Source organism: Haliotis cracherodii, unplaced genomic scaffold, assembly GCF_022045235.1.
Source record: "Haliotis cracherodii isolate W230 unplaced genomic scaffold, xgHalCrac1.p SCAF_12, whole genome shotgun sequence".
NCBI lineage: Eukaryota > Metazoa > Mollusca > Gastropoda > Lepetellida > Haliotidae > Haliotis > Haliotis cracherodii.
The window spans coordinates 6,765,821-6,786,930 of record NW_027266267.1 but is presented as its reverse complement, the minus strand read 5'-3'; the positions used below and the strand labels follow the sequence as shown (position 1 = coordinate 6,786,930).

Sequence of the window (21,110 nt, the reverse complement as noted above, 5' to 3'; positions counted from 1 at the left end):
TCAGTGAGAGAGGTCATGTCATGTATTTGGGGGTACCTGTTCACGGCTTCGAGAGTCAGTGAAAGAGGACATGTCATGTATTCGAGGGTTCCTGTTCACGGCTTCGAATTTACACAAAACATTTTTCTACAGTAATTATCTATCACGACAATCAGCTCCCCCAGCAACCCGGTTCATGAAGAATTCAATATATCATTTCCAGTAATAGTCCTCACGCTTGGTCGTGTTGTGAAGACGGAAATGACAGCAGTTAAAATCCATTATTCATGGCACTGAAGCCACATTTCTGTATATTCCGAACGACAGTGAAATGTGATGCCCTGTTTTTGAAAATTACTCACCAGTGGTACCTAGTATTTTTATCTATTTGTAAATCCAAATATATTTCAAACTACAGAGTCCGAATTAATGCTAAATACACGTCAAGTACTACCATGCAATGAAACAGAATAATATACTGGTTGTGAGAAGTTACGGATCTTCGCACATTCTTCCCATAAGGTAATCAAACCAGGGTTACCGAGGTGGTGCGCGAACGCTGCAGCCAATTTGCTACATCACAGGGAATATAGTCCTGTAGAGAAGTGGCTATATATGTTGTTTGGGGATGTTTAATAGGAAATTGCGACATCCTTGTGAATCAGCTGAAGACCCCACTCCATGTTCACTTGAGAGAAAATCAAGCACGCTGTTAAGACTGTCGTCAATTAGCTATGGCTGCTTCGTCAACGTTTTTCCTATCGGCAAACACGTAAAGTTCCATGCGTTTACATGTTAGGATTATTCAATAACCTAAGCACACCCGAGCTGAGTCTCCGACGCGCTAATTACAGATCGATATATGCCCTGTTCGATTAGAGGTTTAGGTGGAGATGTCGCATCCGTCTTCACATGTCTTATTTCTGTAATAATTCGCTAGTCCTCTTGGATCGATCAATTGTTTCGGGTGCAACACCAGTGACAGCCATGAGCACGGTTGGTTTGTTTGTTTGTTGTTTAACGTCGCACTCAGAAATATTCCAGGCTTCTCTGTAGAGAAATGTCTTCAAAGAAGAAAGGAAGGTGTCAGAGTTAGTGGAAGATCTGATGGAGAGAGGTAGTTAGTTCCACAGTTGGAGAAGAGACTGAGTCGATCGTTCACCTAATTTGGTTTTGGTGTCAGGTGCAATTAAATACATTTGATCGACAGAGCGCCCGTTGATACTGGGGTTTTGAAGTGAAATTAGAGTTTGAAGATATTGTGGGTACTGTGGATCATAAATGGCGTCGTTGGTAACGCTAGGCAGCTTGAACTTTATCCGTTGGTTAACTAGCAGCCAATGAAGACTGCAGTATGAGTTTTGTTTGTTTGTTTATTGTTTAACGCCGCACTCAGCAATATTCCAGCTATATGACGGCGGTCTGTAAATAATCGAGTCTGGACCAGATAATCCAGTGATTAGTATCATGAGCATCGATCCACGCAGTTGACCAAGTCAGCGAGCCATGAGCACGGATATGGCGCTGACAAACTTAGAAACATAAATTATATGGTCTCTCAGAGGAATTCGGGCGTCGGTTCCATCGTCTTAGGTGTCTGGCTCGCCAACGTGACGCAACTCTGCACCGAGCAGATGCGACCTTGACCTTACCTAGTGGCAGAACAAACACGTACATTGGAGTTTAAACGACCGCGGCGGGCGGCCCAGCTCTCATTGTTTTTTTTAATTTTGAGGCTTTTTTCGTTGAGATTTATCATAACTACAGGTGTGGCTGGAATAACTGTTGATAACCATTATAACTAAACTGTATACAACTTTCCTTGTACACTGTGTCTATTTTCATACCTGTAAGTAGCAGTAGTAGTAGCAGTAGTAGTTGTAGTAGCAGTAGTAGTAGCAGTAGTAGTTGTAGTAGCAGCAGTAGTTGTGGTAGTAGTAGCACCAGTAGTAGCAATAGTAGGAGATGCGGTATTAGTAGTAGCAGCAGTAGCAGCAGCAGTAGCAGTAACAGTATCTGTAGCAGTAGTAGTGATAGCAGTAGCAGCATTAGCAGTTGCAGTACTTTTAATAGTTGTAGTACTAGTAGCAGTGTCTGTGACAGTAACTGTAGCAGTAGCAACAACAGTAGCAATAGCAGGAGTAGTGCCAGCAGTAGCAGTAGCAGCAACAGTAGCAGCAATAGCAGCAGTAGCAGTAACAGTAGCAGCAGTAGTACCAGCAGTAGCAGTAGCAGTATCTGTAGCAGTAGTAGTGATAGTAATAGCAGCATTAGCAGTTGCAGTACTTTTAATAGTTGTAGTAGTAGTAGCAGTGTCTGTGACAGTAACAGCAGCAGCAATAGCAGCAGTAGCAGCAGTAGTAACTACAACAGTAGCAGCAGTAGTAGTAGGTGTAGCAGTAGTAGTAGGTGTAGTAGCAGTAGCAGCAGTAGTTGCAGGTGTAGCAGTAGGTGTAGCAGCAGTAGTAGCAGTAGGTGTAGCAGCAGTAGTAGTAGGTGTAGTAGCAGTAGCAGCAGTAGTTGCAGGTGTAGCAGCAGCAGTAGTAGTAGGTGTAGCAGCAGTAGCAGCAGTAGTAGTAGGTGATTCGCTTTTCATTTCTCTCTCTTTATATTTGCTTTTTATAACTATCATTCATACGTCAGTTTGCCCATTGTCGACGAAAGGCGTTTGCGACAGAAAGCTGTTCCCTGTGTCCTGCTTAGTAGGTGTCAAGGCATATGGTGTGTCCTCACCCATATCAATGCGAGTATTGATTGCAATGTGGACAGCTGCTGGCGGCTGTATTACCTACATTGTGTGGCCAGCAGATGGCTGCAGTGTTTACGGTTACGAACACTGTAGGTGTTCAATCTGCCAGCACCTATTGTAAGTGCTCCCATTAGCATGGAGCTGTGTCGTGAAATCACAGCAGGGTTTCAGTATTGGGAGCATTTAACGAGGAACTTCCCATACTATTGTCTCCGGAGTGGAGCTGGGTCCTATCAATGGTGATGACGACAATGACGACGACGACGACGATGATGATGATGATGATGATGATGATGATGATACTTATTATCATGATAATGAAGTACATGCACATGACCTGACAATGAACTTTCGATATATGGCTTAGTGCTTGGTGTGTACTGCAAAAGCGGTAATTATGATAGCCATAAATATAATGACAATATCAACCGTGAAGAAATGATCAGGCCTGAATCAAAACGAACATGCACCCAGTAGGAATGCGTCCATAATCGATAGATTAATACATCTATGTAGTTCAACATGAAATCTAAGCCCTTTCAATCTGAAACCCACAATAAAACACGACACAGATCGACCAGGTGGTCGTCATTACCTCCATGTCAAATAGTCTCAATGATTTCACACCGGTGCCCATGCGGAAGGGTTCCTGCTTGTGAGGTGGTTATTGATTCTGACACCTACAATAGGCTAATAATAACGGGCCGTTTGTCGTCAGTCTTTAGTAGTGATATGCTGTCTCTGCTGTGCTGTCTTTGTTGGCCACATATCGTATGATGGTTGACCAATATGTGCTGTGCCGGTTTACCACATGAGCTGTGTCGATTGACCATATGTGCTCTGTTACTTGATCAGATGTGCAGTGTTCGTGGACCATATGTGCTGTGTTTATTACTTGATGATATGAGCTGTGTCGATTGACCACAAGTGCTGTGTTATTCGATCATTTGTGCTGGGGTAGTTGATGATGTGTACTATACTTTCAACTGACCATATGATCTATGGTACTTGACCACATGTACGGTTAATTGACCGTATGTGTTGTGTTAGTTGACCATTAACCAGGTGACTCATAACTGAGTAATGTTCCTGTTTAATTTGAGTCGAAGCAAGTACTCAAGACAGTTATTCAATGAGCGGATATAACCAGGGCCATGTAGAGAACGTTTTGATGAGAATTCCCTCACATTGTATCATTTGGCTTCAAGAATGTGAAAAGTGGTTCAAAGAATAATGTCCAAGGACAACGTTGCAATGGGCTGGGTAGCTACGAGTATAATGGCTTTCTGGGGAGTAATGGCTTACCCCTGATTCTCCTAACGTTGACACTCTCCGATAGTCACTTGTGAATGTACACGTTGGTCATATATTAACAAAGGATATTTTTTGGAGTACGTTGATGAATAGATCGGATCACAAGGAAGTCGATTGGAAGGACGACTACAGCCAGTGTGCCGTGAATCAAGACACACGACTTCATATGTCTATTGTATTCCTCCCATTGTGCTGCTGTGTTTGTGTGTCTCCTTACAACCCGGTGTTGAGTGGATATTGTCCTACACTGGATTACACTTGTTAAAACTTGTACAAAGATTTGGGTGGTGTTTCGGTGTTTATTTAAAGACGCGTGATAAGCAGGCAGCAGCAAGGATTATCATGTGATGGTAAGTAATGTTGTGTACGACTGGGGGCGATGGAAAATAAGAGAGTTAGGAAGTGAAAATTGAGACTCCCATATTCATAGACAGATAGATACTAGTAGATGTATACGGGTAGATAGATTGATGATGGATAGGAGGATGGATGTAAAGATAGATAGAAAGATATTAGTATGTATTATATATATATATACACACAGACATATATATAGTTACTTATAGAGTAATCAGTGATAAATAGTACGCAATTAACAATTGTATTATAAAAAATAACTAGGTTTACACATCATTACATACTACAACATTCAATGACAAGACACAATAGAGGGACAGTACAACATTCAATGGCAGTACACAATAGAGGGACAGTACAACATTCAATGACAAGACACAATAGAGGGACAGTACAACATTCAATGGCAAGACACAATAGAGGGACAGTACAACATTCAATGACAAGACACAATAGAGGGACAGTACAACATTCAATGACAAGACACAATAGAGGGACAGTACAACATTCAATGACAAGACACAACAGAGGGACAGTACAACATTCAATGGCAAGACACAATAGAGGGACAGTACAACATTCAATGGCAAGACACAATAGAGGGACAGTACAACATTCAATGGCAAGACACAATAGAGGGACAGTACAACATTCAATGGCAGTACACAACAGAGTGACAGTACAAAATTCAATGGCAGTACATAATAAAGTGGCAGTACAAAATTCAATGGCAGTACAATGACAATGACTGTATAAAATATAAAAGCAGTGGTAATAATATTTACCTAGCAACAACAGTGGTCAAGCTTCCAAAATAGGCCCAGGCTGGATATCCAGGGTGAAACGTGTTCTTAACACAAAAGCTGGTCTTGATGTAATGTGAGATGAGATAGGCATGCGCTTGTCCCACTTAGAAAGTATAAATACTTTACAGAAGTTAATATACAGTGTTGGATTATTCCAGCTATACTAGAACATCTCAGAAGATTATAGATTACACTTGACTACACAAGCACCTTAATATAGTAACTTCCACACTACTGCTTACATTAGATAGTAATACATTTACTCACAACTAATTATTGTCAAAACACAATGCTATGAACTTCTACCGAATCTCATCAAAAACTATGAAATACAATTACAGGGAGTGAGTATGGATTTTTGCCGCTTTTAGCAACATTCCAGCAATATCACTGCGGGAACACAATCACAACATTGTTCAACAATAAATAGCAATATACTCACATACACTCAAATATATAAACAGACGCTCGAAGATGTGTGACCAACTATGATATAAGGAACCTGATGGGTGAAAAATCACATATTGACTTATCATTATATTTTGAACCTTGGACCTTGGGAACACAAAAAATACAATTCACAAGCTTCTCATTATTCAAATTTATTATCTAGATTCATGAAATCAAACATTTGGATTCATTTTTTTTGCAAAATCCCATTTTCAGACTTTTAACTGTTTATGTAATAATTGTTTTTTTAGAAATAATGTCGGATTAAGTGAAAGTAGACATGTATTGATATGTTTTGAAATGATTATTATTATTTTTATTACATTACGAACTTACGAGAGAAAAATATGGTTTTTTGTACAGCCCGCTCACATGGTGATGTTTATGGAAGTTGACTCCAAGAGTCTAGTTTATGACGTCACTGCACAATTATCATAACACCCATATGGTCGCGTTTCTCCTGATGGGTCGCAAAAACCGACAGACATTCCAATTATAGTGAGTGAGTGAGTATGGTTTTACGCCGCTTTTAGCAATATTCCCGCAACATCACGGTGGGGGGCACCACAAATGGGCTTCACACATTGTACCCATGTCGGGAATCGAACCCTGGTCTTCGGCGTGACGTGCGAACACTTTAACCACAAGGCTACCCGACCGCTCCTCCAATTATAGTAAAAGACACTGCCATAGATGACAGAGACATTCAAAGACATGCAGTTGATAGGAAGTGAGAGCCTCCGAAGGCACTCCGAAGTACAACAAAAAATAGTGTAGGTTTCCGTCATCCGGATACCTTCCGGACACCTTAAAAAATGTCAAAATGTCGTTCACTTAAGTGTGAAACACATTAAAAAAAGTATCTGAAAAAACCCCAAGAAATTTGAAGGTTGCTGAAGGTATCTGGAAGGTTTCCGGAAGGTTTCCTGAAGGGATTCGGGCCGGATCCAAAGTGGGAATGTATCCGGAAGGTTTCCGGACAACGGAAACCTACACTTTTTTTGCTTTGAGAGAGAGACACCTGAGAACACGGAAGCCAAAGTGCTGACAGGTAGCTTGAGACGCTTTGCTGGTTCACGTAGGTGGGACTATTTCTGTATACCAATAATATCTCATCATGCCATGAATTTCTAATCAATTCCCGCGACCACACCTGTCGTTGTCAAACACTCTGCTAGCGACAGCTATGTCAACATGGTCCGTGTCTTGTGTTTGTTGACAGACTGAGACAAGTCATATCTACCATTAACTCTGACTATGGTTTTGGAAGGTGTGTGTCACAACTATGTTTGTTGTGGTGACTGAGGTCTTATGTTCCCTGACAAATTATTCATTGAAGCGAGTTTATAGCCGGTAGCTCAACTGTGGTTTCACAATAGACAAACGTTTTGTCAGTTTAAGTGATAAATGATATTGGGAAAATTCCCGACAGAGTGAGAAATCGTTTGAGAAACTTTGCATAATATTGATTGATTTCACCATATAACCGCTCAGCCGTAAGATGTGATCTGTTTCATAGGTAAGGTCTACTAATGCCTACAGTGACAAATGCCTGGAGTGACTAATGCCTACAAAAGTTGTTGTTTTAGTGAACACACTGTTTCACGCACCCCTGCACTCAAGTGGTCTACTCTACTTAGTGTTCACTAATGCCTACACAGTAAAGACAGACTGATTAATGCCTTCGAAATTTTACTGAGATTGTGAAAATATTTGACCTTTGTATAAATTTATTTTCTTAGATGGTATTGTACTTTGATAACCAGAGCAGTAAATTGTATTTTCTGTAAAATAAGAGTAGAAGAATAATGTTTTAAAGTTATTGATGATAAACATTGAGAAGGAAATTTTCCAGTATAAAATATAAATTTTGTTATCGAAGATTGGCATGTTAGAGATCTAGAAGGGTGGCATTGTCATCTTAACAAGGTCATCCAGAGAGCCTGTCCGAACATTTTTACCTTCATCAAAGTGATCCTGAGACTAGAGAAAACGGAAAGAAACAAGCTTGCTTGATTGTTTCAATGAACGTGTTACCATTAATAGTATTATGTTAAAGAAAAATGCTCTGAATCTAGAAAAGGCCTAGCCTCAAAGTGATGACTAAATGGCCTGTCTCTAACAAATGACATCTACGTACGTTTGCAAATAGTCATGTATACACATCGTTGATAGACATGAGTGAGGTTTAACTTGGAATTCAAACGTGTAAAACTGTTTAATAATCTCACACTGTGTCAGCTTAATGTGGGAGGAAGGCCTGAAATGATGCAGGTCTCGGACGTTTACCACTTCGGTGAAACCCACTAGCATGGGTATGGTTCTGACAAACCTAGAAACATAATCGGGGCGAACCGGGATTCGAACCCACAATCATAGGTTTCTGGCGTTCCCAAGGGACGCAACTCTGCACAGCGAATCGCAAGGCCTTAGACGACTGGACCTAACGGATTTAAAGTCAGGAGGTGTCCAGGTTGCATTATATTCGAAACCCCGGCAACTTCAGTCATGGCAGTATTTCAGAACATGCATACTGCTGAATGGAATTAATGAACAGATGAGGTCATGCTATTCTAAATCTGTTTGATATGGGATCAGGAAAAGACTCGCGGCCCACCATTTAAATTTCTTTTGCATTTCTTTGGAAGGAAAACAACAAATGAATGAAATACCTCCATAAAGGTAGAGCCAGCTCGGATATGGGATTCTTCATATTAATGACAACTCTTTCATTCAGTCGTAATATAATTCATTGAGTAAACTTTTTAAATTAAAATTATTTTAAGAAACAAGCCTTATAATCATTTCAAAGCAATGTGAAGGTATTCTCTGCGGAAATAATGTTATGCAATCCTCATGCAGTGTTCTCACACAACAAAGGACGTTGTTTTCGCATCTGAGTTTCCGCACTGGTACGTATACACTCATTGACAAAACACAATGAGTCTCGATGCAATACAAATCAATAATCAATTATTCCTTCTGGCAAAAATAAGACACAATTCTCGTGTCGTGGTCCCATTGTAAGAAAGGGCGTTCTTTACTCATTTGAATCGCAGACCTGATATTCTGACATCAGCTATTGTAACGTTTGCTTATACATTATACAAACCTCTCCTAATCTCCCAACCCCACAACACCACCCTCAACCCCACAACTCCATCCTCAGAGGGGGTTCCGGGTCAGAATAGGCCCAGGGACCTATGCTGATCCTCAGAGGTGATCCAAAGGATCGGGTGGTCAGGCTCGGTGGGGTAGGTGATAATGTTGTTCTCGAACACCGATGGCGAATTGCTGGTCCAAACTCGAAAATTTACATACCGCCGTCATGTACCTGGAATATTGATGAGTATGACGATAAACAACAAACAAACAAATACATTGTACATCCGATAAAATGTCTGACCCAATTCAGCGCCTGTTGCCATCTTGCATCGTTGTAAACAAACGATCGCGTAAACAGGGCAACCAGATGCTGCTCAGACTCACGCATCATCAACCTGCTTTTCAGATAAAAAAGGAATAAAACAAAACTACTCATGCATGGCATATTTAAAAGATGCATTAATTCCGTCGTGATATTGTTGACGTTGTTGCTGGGAAGTAGTGTTAAACAAGCACTCAAATGTACTAATAGAAATTTAATTTTACAGACGAGGACGGAATTCCTGATGGATTAACGTGTCAAGTGAAGAGTCTGGAAGAAACAGAAGGTAGGAATTTTATTGAATATATCAGGTGAAGGGATGTTTCAAGTACATGTGGTTATACCGTTATCAAGCATGTCAATTATCAAGCATTCCTGTCAATTCTGACCGCCTCCGTGGTCTAGTGGTAGAGCGTCCGCCCGGAGAGCGGAAGGTCCGGGGTTCGATCCCCGGCCGCGTCCTACCAAAAGACTTTAAAAGAAGGTACTTGTTGTTACCCTGTCTGGTGTTCGGCATAAAAGGGCTAAAACAAGGACTGGTCGGCTCGGAGTCAGGATACTGTGTCTGGGTGGGGTATTCATGTTAAACTGCGGCATGGTATCTCAGTGAGCTGGCACTATAAATCGGCATCAGTCCGGACTAGTACAAGCACACACACACACACACACACACACACACACACACACACACACACACACACACACACACACACACACACACAGAGACACACACACACACACACACACACACACACACCTCACCTCACCAATTCTGTCTTAATTGTCACTACAGCTTCAAAAATGGCACTTACAAATACAATATTATCTTACCCCCTTTTAATGATGATTACGATTTTGTAGATTCCCTGAATTAAGTTTGTTGTATTGATATGGTGTATAAACGTTTATGGGTAGTGAAGGCTGGTATGGGAACTGAACGTGAGGTTTAAAGTCGGTTTAACACATTATGATTCAGCATGCAGGGTCTAAGGCTAAAAGACCAAATGGATCGGGTGGTCAGGTTCGATAACTCAGAGGTCAGGTTCGATAACTCGGTATTTCCTTGTCCCCGTGCCCCAACGGGGTTTGGCGTCGCTCATGATATCATCACTGGTTTGTCCGGTCCAGATTCGATTTTACACTAGCTGACATGATAGAGCTGGGCTATTGCTAAACAAGAAACACAGAAAAACAACTGTTACGATTTAGCGCAGTTGAGGGACTCCACCATAGCTCATCAGTATAAAATGAGTGAATGTTGTTTAATACCGCAAACAGCTGCAAGATTGCTAATACGGCTTTAAGCAATAATTGCTCACTCATTCAACAATATTTCAGATATACTTCAAACATTTGGATAAACTCTAGTCGGGGAGCGGAAACCAGTGATTGATATCATGAACATGAAAACGCCATGTTCCTCATTGAAATCATATACATTTGTAACAGATTAATCACGTTCAAAAAATGATTATTATTAATATCGCTCATTTTGACCTACACATAAATACATTTGTGTGATAGCATAAGTCGATGGCAAAATGATGTCCATCCCTAAATAGGTTGTGTCACGAACAGTCGCGTGCATCAGTCACATGGCATCAGCCAGTCTTGATTTGTTTAGAGTCAGATTGCATGACAAAGGCATCCTCTGAAAAAAAGAGTACTGACCCATCCTCGGGAAACGCGCATTGAGCACCTTTAGTTCATGGTTAGCAATCGTCCCAAGTTATAATGAACTAACACATGACGTACTGACCGCTTGTAGCTGGTGCAAGTTTCCAGAACACAATTGTTGCCTAAAGGTGAGTGGAAATGGCGTTCAGTGTGCCGTTTAGGATTATTGCACTTAAATAGCGATGAACATGGATGGATGTATGTATGTATGTGTTTGTCTGTGTGTGTGTGTTTGTGTGTGTATGTGTGTGTGTGTGTGCCTGCCTGTCTACGTACATGCGCACGTTTGTATGTGGTTCTGTGTGTGTGCATATGCGTTTGTATATGGTTGTGTGTGTATGTGTGTGTGTGTGTGTGTGTGTGCCTGTCTGCCTGCCTGTCTGCGTACATACGCGCGTTTGTATGTGGTTGTGTGTGTGTGTGTGTGTATGTGTGTGTGTTTGTGTGTGTATGTGTGTGTGTGTATGTGTGGTGGGTTTTGTGTGCGTGAATGTGTGGTGGGTTGTGTGTGCGCGTGTATGTGCGTGCGTGCGTGCGTGCGTGCGTGCGTGCGTGCGTGCGTGTGTGTGTGTGTGTGTGTGTGTGTGTGTGTGAGCTAGTTAAGACTATTGCAGGGTAACAGCAAATAACATTTTTCAACGTATTTTGGGGTATGACGCTATCAGGAATAGAACCACTAGCCTTCCGCTCTCCAGACAAACGCCCTTTGTATACTGAACCATTGTTTCTGTTGCCTTAAAAGCCTCATAACGAGGATCATGTGGTCTTTTTGATGCGTCAGTTGGCTGATTGTGTATCATCGCTCCCCTGTACTGTGATCTACAAACTATGAAATATGAACCGAGTTGTACCAAACTATAAAAAACACACGTTAGAGTCAAAGAGTTTTAGCGTCCGTCCGAATGTGGTTTATATGGCCTTGAATGTGAAATTACTCAAACAAACTATAATGTATGGAGGTCGACCAAACACTCTATTTCCATTTTATCTACAGTAGCAACAGCATACAGTCCTTAGAGCAAGTATTGTTTTACGCCGCTTTTAGCAATATTCCAGCAATATCACGGCCGGGGACACCAGAAATGGGCTTCACACATTGTACCCATGTCGGGAATCGAACCCGGGTCTTCGGCGTGACGAGCGAACGCTTTAACCACTAGGCTACCCGACCGCCCCTACAGTCCTTAGAAGATAAGACGGAATATGTTCACAATACCGTATTCCTAAAAGGAGGCGACTCTTGTCAGTGGCGGTTGTTTCTAACGCTCTATTAAAGTTGGCGTTTAGATTTAACAATAATCCATTTCAATGTGGTGATCGTTTCTAACGCGACCCCGATCTCAAACATATATTAATTTGCCCGTGTATAAGTTTTGCCAATGTTTGTTGGAACAAATAGAGATTGCAAAATGTAGACACAGGGGGATTGTTTGGCAACTGTGTTTGGCTTTCTGTACGTATCTAGACAGACCCAGCCCTCACAGGAACGGAGATTGGGGATTGTGGGAGTGTTCCTTGCGACATATTTTGAACGACCGTAGCGAAGGGAGTCAGCGTTGTTGAAATCATAGTAAACGTATTATGAATGGACCTAGTTTTCATGTTGCTATTTGCGGCTCCCTTTCGGTGTTAATGTATTCTCGATGTGCAGAGTTGTGATTTGTGTATGTGACATTGACGGACGAAGGCACTCACTACAATCTTGATATGTCTCTAGGAATACGTATGTAGATCCATTGGATCTATCAGCCTAAACGCTACATAGATATATACTTCCAGATGCAAGGTGAGAGTTGTTCCGGTCCATCTTGTTCTATTAAGTTTATATATCTGTAAAATGATTTTGTCAACGTCGCACTCAGCAGTGTTCCAGCTGTGTGGTGGCGCTCTGTACATAGTCGAGACTGTGCCAGACAATCCTGTGATTGCGATCCACGCAGTTTGGATACGATGACCCGAGATCGGCCCAGTGACCAGCTTGACCATTCGATCCATTTTGTCGCTTTTTACGACATGCATAGGTTGCTGTGAAACCCGGAATGAATGAGCTGTGTGCTGCAATCTGAGTGGTGAAACCAGTGATTGACATCATGAGCATCGACTTACGCGATTCTGTTACGACGACAGGCATCAACCAACACCCGATCTCGTTAGCCGCCAGTTACGACAAGCATGCGTTGCTTAAGGTCATACCCCATTGGTCAGAGAGAGAGCGAGAGGGCGAGCGAGAGAGAGAGAGAGAGAGAGAGAGAGAGAGAGAGAGAGAGAGAGAGAGAGAGAGAGAGACAGAGACGCAGAGAGAGAGAGAGGGAGAGAGAGAGAACGAGAGAGAGCGGGGGAGAGCGAGAGAGACACAGAGAGAGCGAGCGAGAGAGAGAGAGCAAGAGAGAAGGCAAGAGAGAGACAGAGCGAGAGACAGACGCAGAGAGCGAGAGAGAGGGAGAGAGAGAGAACGAGAGAGCGAGGGAGAGCGAGAGAACGAGAGAGAGCGAGAGGGAGAGAGCGAGGGAGAGCGAGAGAGAGAGACACAGAGAGAACCACAGAGAGAGAGCAAGAGAGAAGGCGAGAGAAAGAGAGCGAGCGAGAGAGAGAGAGACACACGCTGAGAGCGAGAGAGAGGGAGAGAGAGCGAGAGAGAGGCAGAGAGAGAGACAGAGAGAGAGAGCGAGAGAGAGAGCAAAGAGAGAAGGCGAGAGAGAGAGCGAGCGAGAGAGAGACAAGAGAGAGAGAGAGAGAGAGAGAGAGAGAGTGAGAGTTAAGCGAATACATATTCAACTTTGGCGGCTTGAAGTGTTATATATAAGCAGAGTAGCTGAAAGAGTGAGTGAGTGAGTGAGTTATGGTTTTACGCCGCTTTTAGCAATATTCCAGCAATATCACGGCGGGGGACACCAGAAATGGGCTTCACACATTGTACCCATGTCGGGAATCGAACCCGGGTCTTCGGCGTGACGAGCGAACGCTTTAACCACTAGGCTACCCGACCGCGCCAGTAGCTGAAAGAACACACAAACGACATCGGCACTAAATAAGAAGTAATAAGAATTCCTTACCGCTTGAACTTTTTCATTGTGCGTGACATACCTCTCTGAAACAAAAACTGTTCTAATCAGAAGCCGCGACAGCAGCTACACAGGGATGTTTGGGGAGTCACTATTTGATTGACAGGTGGTCTATTGCAACACGTGGTGCGGTGTCCGATACAACCTGTCAAGTAGCTTTTAACAGTATTCCCTTTATATCACGTGTCAGCTTCATGTCGGAGGAAAGTCCAGAGTAGTGAAGGTCTTAGACGTTTACCACAGCCCATCAATCAGCACTTAATTAGTTGTGTGGTTTAATCAGTAATACGTTTATGGATACTACCAACGTATTCACATCTTAAATATCATGTTATTGTTATTATTTAAAAAATAAATTAATAATAATAATAATAATAATAATAATAATAATAATAATAATAATAATACCTTCTGTAACCAATCATATGCATTTAAAATTTGAAATTATTGTTACGCAACTTTTAGCAATATTCCAGCAACATCACGGCGGGAGGCACCAGAAATGGGCTTCACTCATTATACGCATGTGGGGAATTGAACCCGGGTCTTCGGCGTGACGAGCGAACGCTTTAACCACCATGCTATCTCACCGCCCCCTGAAAACTAAGAGATACTATGTCTCTGTATAGTACAACAATACTGACAGACTTCTAGTGAATATCACCGTTTACGTGGTCTAGTGGATAGAGCGAAGGTCGGGGTTCGATCCCCTGGCTGCGATATACCAAAAGACGTTAGCAGATGGTACTTGTTGTTACCCTGCCTGGCGCTCAGCATTAAGGGGCTAAAACAAGGAGTGATCGGCTCAGAGTCAATATACTGTGTCTGAGTGGGGTATTCATGTTATGCTGTCTTCATAAACGTTACTAGAGTTTGAATACCTCAGTCACCGACCAAATGTGGGGAATATTTACATTAATGTAATCTAACGTGAAAGGGCTGTTTGTGGTGACAAGTACCCCCTCCTTGTCTGTGTGTCCCTAGATAGAAGATTTCACCTCTGTCAATGCTAGCCAGGCGTGACGGTGTATAGCGCGGCTGTATTTAGACGCATCACCATGTAGGCGTCCGTTGCTATTATGCGTTCACGCGTACCTTTGTATACCACTCGGGACAAGTTGGGACCGAGCAACAAAGCCCTGTTGTCATGTTTATAGATCAACTATCACCGTTACTAATGTTCACTGAAGAGCGTCAAAGGAGGGAGAGAGAGAAATAGAAAGAATGAGAAAGACGCTGAAGAGAGAGAGAGAGAGAGAGAGAGATAGATAGAGAGAGAGGGAGAGAGAGATAGAGAAAGAGAGTGAGAGAGAGAGACAGAGAGAGTGAGAAAGAGAGAGAGATAGAGAGTGAGAGAGAGAGTGAGAGAGATAGATAGAGAGAGTGAGAGAGAGAGAGTGAGAGAGAGAGAGTGAGAGAGATAGAGAGAGTGAGAGAGAGTGAGAGAGATAGATAGAGAGAGAGGGAGAGAGAAAGAGAGGGAGAGAGATAGAGAGAGGTAGAGAGATAGAGAGAGAGGGGGAGAGAGAAAGATAGAGAAAGATAGAGAGAGAGAGATAGAGGGAGAGGGAGAGAGAGATAGAGAGAGATAGATAGAGAGAGTTAGAGAGAGGGAGAGAGAGATTGTCGCGTGACTAATATTACAAGCTGTGCCTTTCGTTATTATTTCGAAAATTAAAAATATAAGATAATTCATTTTGCCTAATATTTTACTAATTTTACGATTTATGAATAATATCTGCACCCCTTGTCTCGGTTTCACATTCAATAGCATAATTCTCAGGTTGATTACATTCACGTGACAACAGTCGACATTTGATGTAGTTGTTGTCATGTAGTCAAAATAAACATGTTGAGTATATTTCGTAAATATTCACTCTTTCTGATCGAAACAAATTAAAAGGGCGAAAACTCTCGATATTCACCCAAAGTGAATATCACTATTCACCAGGCAAAGCTCTCGTGCATTAGGAAGACAGTGATGAACAACAAAAACAATTCAAGACAATTGAATGTCATCATAAAAAAGTAACAAATCCCAAGTGTCTAAACCTGAAACTGAATCAAAGACTACGGCAAACTCATTTGCATCTTTTCTCATCACAAAAGTAGAGAGTTTGAAAAAAACATTATCACTGAATCGGAGGAAGACATTTGATATTCAATTTTCTGGGAAATTTCTACTATCGTTACAAGCAACTGTAGTAAATTACGTTTATTACGAGCCCTCACGTTATACGTTATAACGAACTGACGGATATAACGAACTGTTTTTTTGTCCCGTCATTTTGATGTATATAGACTGTACATATTCTTATAACGAACTACGGTTATAACGAATTAAAACTAGTGGTCCCATTGAGTTCGTTATAACCGTAATTTATTGTACTTCCAAGGAGGTGAATTCATTAATGGGTGCTGCGGCTAGCAATTCGTCTTGCCTGGATCCTATTCTTGCGTGGATTCTGACAGATTGCCTGGAACCTGTAGTCACGCAACCTCATCCTTGTTGAACACTAACGAAAGGATCAGTCCCGACTACCTTGAAGCAGACCCGTGAAGATCCGGGGTAGACTAGGTCTTCTGCGACCCACACTTGCCATAAAAGGCGACTATGCTTGTCGTAAAAGGCGACTAACGGGATCGGGTGGTCAGGCTCGCTGACTTGGTTGATGCATGTCATGAGGTCAATCACTGGAATGTCTGGTCCAGACTCGATTATTTACAGACCGCCGTCATATAGTTTGAATATTGCTGAGTGTGGCGTTAAATAACAAACAGACAAACAAACATTAGCTGTCAATTAAACAACGGATAAAGTACAAGCTGCCTAACGTTATCTACGACGCCACTCATAACCCACAGCACCCACAGGGTGGTAAATGTCTGACACCTGCATCACTTCGGGCTTTCCTCCCACATTAAGCTGACACGCCGCGATATAACTGGAATACTGTTAAAAGCGGCGTTAGACCTAACTCACTCACTCACTCACTGGTAAACAAGGAGACAGACGTACTGTCTTTTCAATGTACAGCAGACTACGGTTATAACGAACACGCTTATAACGAACTAACTTTTTAGTCCCGACTATATACTGTAGTTATGCTGTATATATGCTTATAACGAATTACGGTTATAACAAACTAAAATTAGTAGTCCGTTTGAGTTCGTTATAACCGTAGTTTACTGTATAACAAGGCTACCTGTTGATTTAACCGCGTTAATATGACCAGAACGCGCAGCGTGAGGTTTCAAATGTTAAATTTAGCGCTAAACTAAACACAGTATGTTTATCTCCTAATTTTTCAGACTTGATAAATCTCAGTGTGTTTTCAGATCAGTTTGTATATTTTAAAACCACAATCGCAATCAAACAGACATGATGTCACGAGTTTGTTTTCTTCTGAATGTGCGTGTGTTTAGTTCAATCAATTGCATTTCCTCTTTTCATAACGAGTCCTTTGAAAACTTCACAGCAAACACGGGAGTATGTTAGATCCATCTTTTTTCATACTCTCCAAACCCTTACATATCAATTTCTAGATCGGGCCGTGTTCACTTAGAAGTGATCAAATATTTATACAGTGCTGTAGTCGATTCTGCTGGGACTTCAGAGTACGGGAATCGATTGTGTCTCTGTCAGTTGGTTGTTGCCGAGTTGGTTTACATGGACAATCGAGAATTTTCAAAGCGACAGTCGTACGCAGACAAACATATGGCCATACGAAAATGCTGTCATAAATTGATGAGTTACAAACACTTCAGGACTAAATTGCCACAGGCACATGGTTTAGTTATATCACGGTGAAGGAATTGAGACGATGTCTCTTCCTTGAATATTTTTTTTTATAATATTATCTGATTCTTATTCTTGGATTCGTAACGTTTGTGGGGAAAACCACGGTTGCAAACAATACGGCATTTTAATCTGTTAACTACAGCTGAACATGTTATTTTTTAGGAATATTTAATTATTTCTGTGTTTGGCCAAGTTGATCTGTATGCAGAGTTCGGAAGGATTCCAGGACCTATGTTTGTGGTTCATAGTGAGTGAGTGAGCCTTTAAAGCCTCGTATAACAATATTTCAGTCATATAGCGGCGTTCATTCACGTTTATGTGTGTATGTTTGCGTGTGTGTGTTTGTTTGTATGTGTGTGTGTGTGTGTGTGTGTGTGTGTGTGTGTGTGTTGTGTGTGTGTGTGTGTGTGTGTGTGTGTGTGTGTGTGTGTGTGTGTGTGTGTGTGTGTGTGTGTGTGTGTGTGTGTGTGTGTATGTGTGTGTGTGTACGAGTTAAAACTATAACAGGGTAACAGCAAATACCATCTTTCAACGTATTTTTGTGTATGACGCTGCCAGGGATAGAACCACTAGTCTTCCGCTCTCCAGACAAACGCCCTTTGTGTACTGAACTATTGTGTCTGTTGCCTTAAAAGCCTCATAACGAGGATCATGTGGTCTTTATAATGTTTTTGTGTGTGTGAGAGTGAATGACTGAGTGAGTGAGTATGTGTGTTTGCGTGTGTGTGTGTGCGTGTGTGAGTATGTATGTGTGAGTGTGAGTGTGTTTGAGTGTGTGTGTGTGTGTGTGTGTGTGTGTGTGTGTGTGTGTGTGTGTGTGTGTGTGTGTGTGTGTGTGTGTGTGTGTGTGTGTGTGTGTGTGTGTGTGTGTGTGTGTGTCGTATTAATCGGGACGAATGGCGGTTTTTATGCCATGCCGCAGTTTAACATGGATACCCTACTCAGACACAGTAAAACTCCGAGTCGACCAGTCAATGTTTTATTACATTAAAAATGTCACATGACAGGCACGGTAACAACAAGTACGATCTTTTAACGTCATTTGGTTTGAATCGACCAGGGATCGAACAACCGACCTTCAGTTCTCCGGACAGACGCTCCAGCCACGAGACAACGTATATACACACATATATATGTATATAATGGAACTTCTTTAGTGGCCATCTTGAATTTTTTAGGTGTGTTCAGTTAAATTAAAATCAGAGTTTGTTTTCAAAACTAAAATGATTATTATTCCGTTGATCGTGTGAGTTCTGTTTACGTATGGTCTATGTAAACACTCACATTAATGATTCATAACGTTATCATCAGTGTTCAAATACCACTTCATGAACGATTAATTTTCAACGTTACGCAAATCAATCTGCCTTGAATCTGACAACAAATACTGAACTAACCGACCGAAATCCGATATCACTTTGTAAATATAATCGACAACGTTCAAGGTACAGTCACGTAATATATATATATACATTTATTCATAATGTGTTGCGCCGAAGCTAAAAATACATATATACTGACGGAAAAAAGTAACTGCGTCATACAAAGTGGTGTAAATTTATGTTTGTAAAAAATACAACAAAATAATTGGTCTGTCGTCTGATCAATGTTCTATCATAACACATTCCTTTACAAAGCCCATGTCTGGTAACAGGTGACCGAGAGATACGCCCTAAAAGAGGAGTTAATCAATTTTAATTTCTAGATCTGTGTTCACTTAAAAGGGATCAAATATTTATACAGCGCTGTTGTCGATTCTGCTGGATTCAGAGCACGTGCATCGATTGTATCTCTGTTGGCTGGTTGTTTTCGAGTTGCTTTAAAATGTTTAGAGAGCTGTGTTGATTAACAGTGTCAATATCGGGTTTAACCAACATCTGCGTTGACACAGGCGAGGTACAAGCGGTGCACTGTAAAGACACCAGATGATTGAGAGCAGCCTGGGGGATGTTGTTCCAAACCTCAACCAAGAATTTGTCCAACTGAGCTTGCGTTACCGCTGGTTTTGGTCCTGTCGTAGGCGTTCGTCCCTCCCATCCCAGACATGTTCTGTGGGAAAGGGGTCTGGAATGACATCAGTCCATGGTTACCCGTCCCTGCTACGTGACGTTCCGTCCCTGCATTTGCACAAATGGTACAGGGGCGGTCGGGTAGCCTAGTGGTTAAAGCGTTCGCTCGTCACACCGAAGACCCGGGTTCGAATCCCGACATGGGTACAATGTGTGAAGCCCATTTCCGTGTATACGGTTCTGCCACTAACTGGTCTCGATCGAGGAATTGTCCGAGGTGTTAATGTGGCAGTTTGGTATCGATTCCGTAGATGCACCAACTGAATATGGTTGACTGTTGACATGACGTCATACGTGGACGACAAACCCATGGGATGTCATTAGAGTTGCCTTGCTGTAGATAACGTCTCTAAAGAGATGATATTGTGTTTCGATGAATATTTAACTGTCTCGCAACTACATTTTGCGTAATTCATGTTTGCAGCATACTCACGGCGCGTGGATGCTTTTCAGCAAGCTGTAAGCGCTATTTACGGTTAAGTGTTTTATGAGCACCTAACAGCTAAACAATTATTGTGTGCTCTTCGCACAAACAAAATACACGTATCTTTCTCCCAACAAACACGCAGACATACAAATTTTGCGCTGTGCATTAACATGCACGAGCAAATTGTGAATCACGACCTTAAAGTCGAGGAGATGTCTTCAAGAACATGTATTGAAAGATTCATTATTTAATTTCAGAATAATTATGTTTGTTCTAAACATTATATAAAACACAGTTACTTTTTTCCATAGCTATATGTTCACATTAGTAATATTTCCTCAGGGGGCACGGGTGTCCAATTCATGTTAGATGACGTAATTTGCTGTGCAGAGTTGTGTCCCTTGGGCAGGCCAGAAACTATGATTGTGGGTTCGAATCCCGGTTCGCCCTGATTATGTTTCTTGTTGGTCAGCACCAAAGGTAAAGTCTTGACACAGTCAAAAATGCAGTTTCCGGTATCCGGGTACCTTCCGGATACCTCCGGACACTTACCCAAAACGCGTCCGGGTATCCGGTGGCAGATACCTTGCCGGATACCAGATCCGTGGTATCCGGCATGGACGCCTCACCGGAAAGTTTGCCACCTGGAATCCGGGTATCCAGGTATCCGGTACCGGATACATCACCGGATACCTCAATCTGAGTTTTAAAAAAAAAATATCACAAATTGGGGGGTGCATTTTGTTCAAATAAGTGTGAAACACCTAAAAATATATTGGAAACTAACCAAGAAAATTTAACATTGCTGAAGGTATCCGGCAGGTATCCGGATGCAATTTTTCGAGATGTCTTATTTCTGGTAAAATGAGGTCTCCATCACCCCTGCTTTCCTCCGACATCAAGCTGGCACGGCTTTATAGCCAAGAAACTGACTTACGTATGTCCATAGCTGAAACCTGAATAAAGTGATTAGGTGATTAGGTTATATCAT

The 21,110-nt window shown here is 41.9% G+C and overlaps 2 protein-coding genes across 6 annotated transcripts in view; both read left to right on the top strand.

The window, feature by feature from the left end:
- Positions 1 to 21,110, top strand: part of LOC139458151 (hemicentin-1-like) — a 78,441-nt gene that overhangs the window by 14,724 nt on the left and 42,607 nt on the right. For 3 of the 5 annotated variants that reach the window (XM_071239474.1, XM_071239475.1, XM_071239471.1), the window contains exon 2: positions 9,309 to 9,368. The gene's annotated coding sequence lies outside the window, so the exon portion shown is untranslated. Of the gene's footprint in view, positions 1 to 4,049; positions 4,393 to 9,308; positions 9,369 to 12,461; positions 12,546 to 21,110 lie in introns of those variants that run through there. The other 2 variants (XM_071239472.1, XM_071239473.1) reach the window with 2 other exon arrangements.
- On the top strand, positions 714 to 3,095 carry LOC139456953 (sericin-2-like). The gene is made up of 3 exons (XM_071238420.1): positions 714 to 751; positions 1,837 to 2,366; positions 2,947 to 3,095. Exons 1-3 carry the CDS (start codon positions 714 to 716, stop codon positions 3,093 to 3,095), a joined length of 717 nt encoding a protein of 238 aa, XP_071094521.1.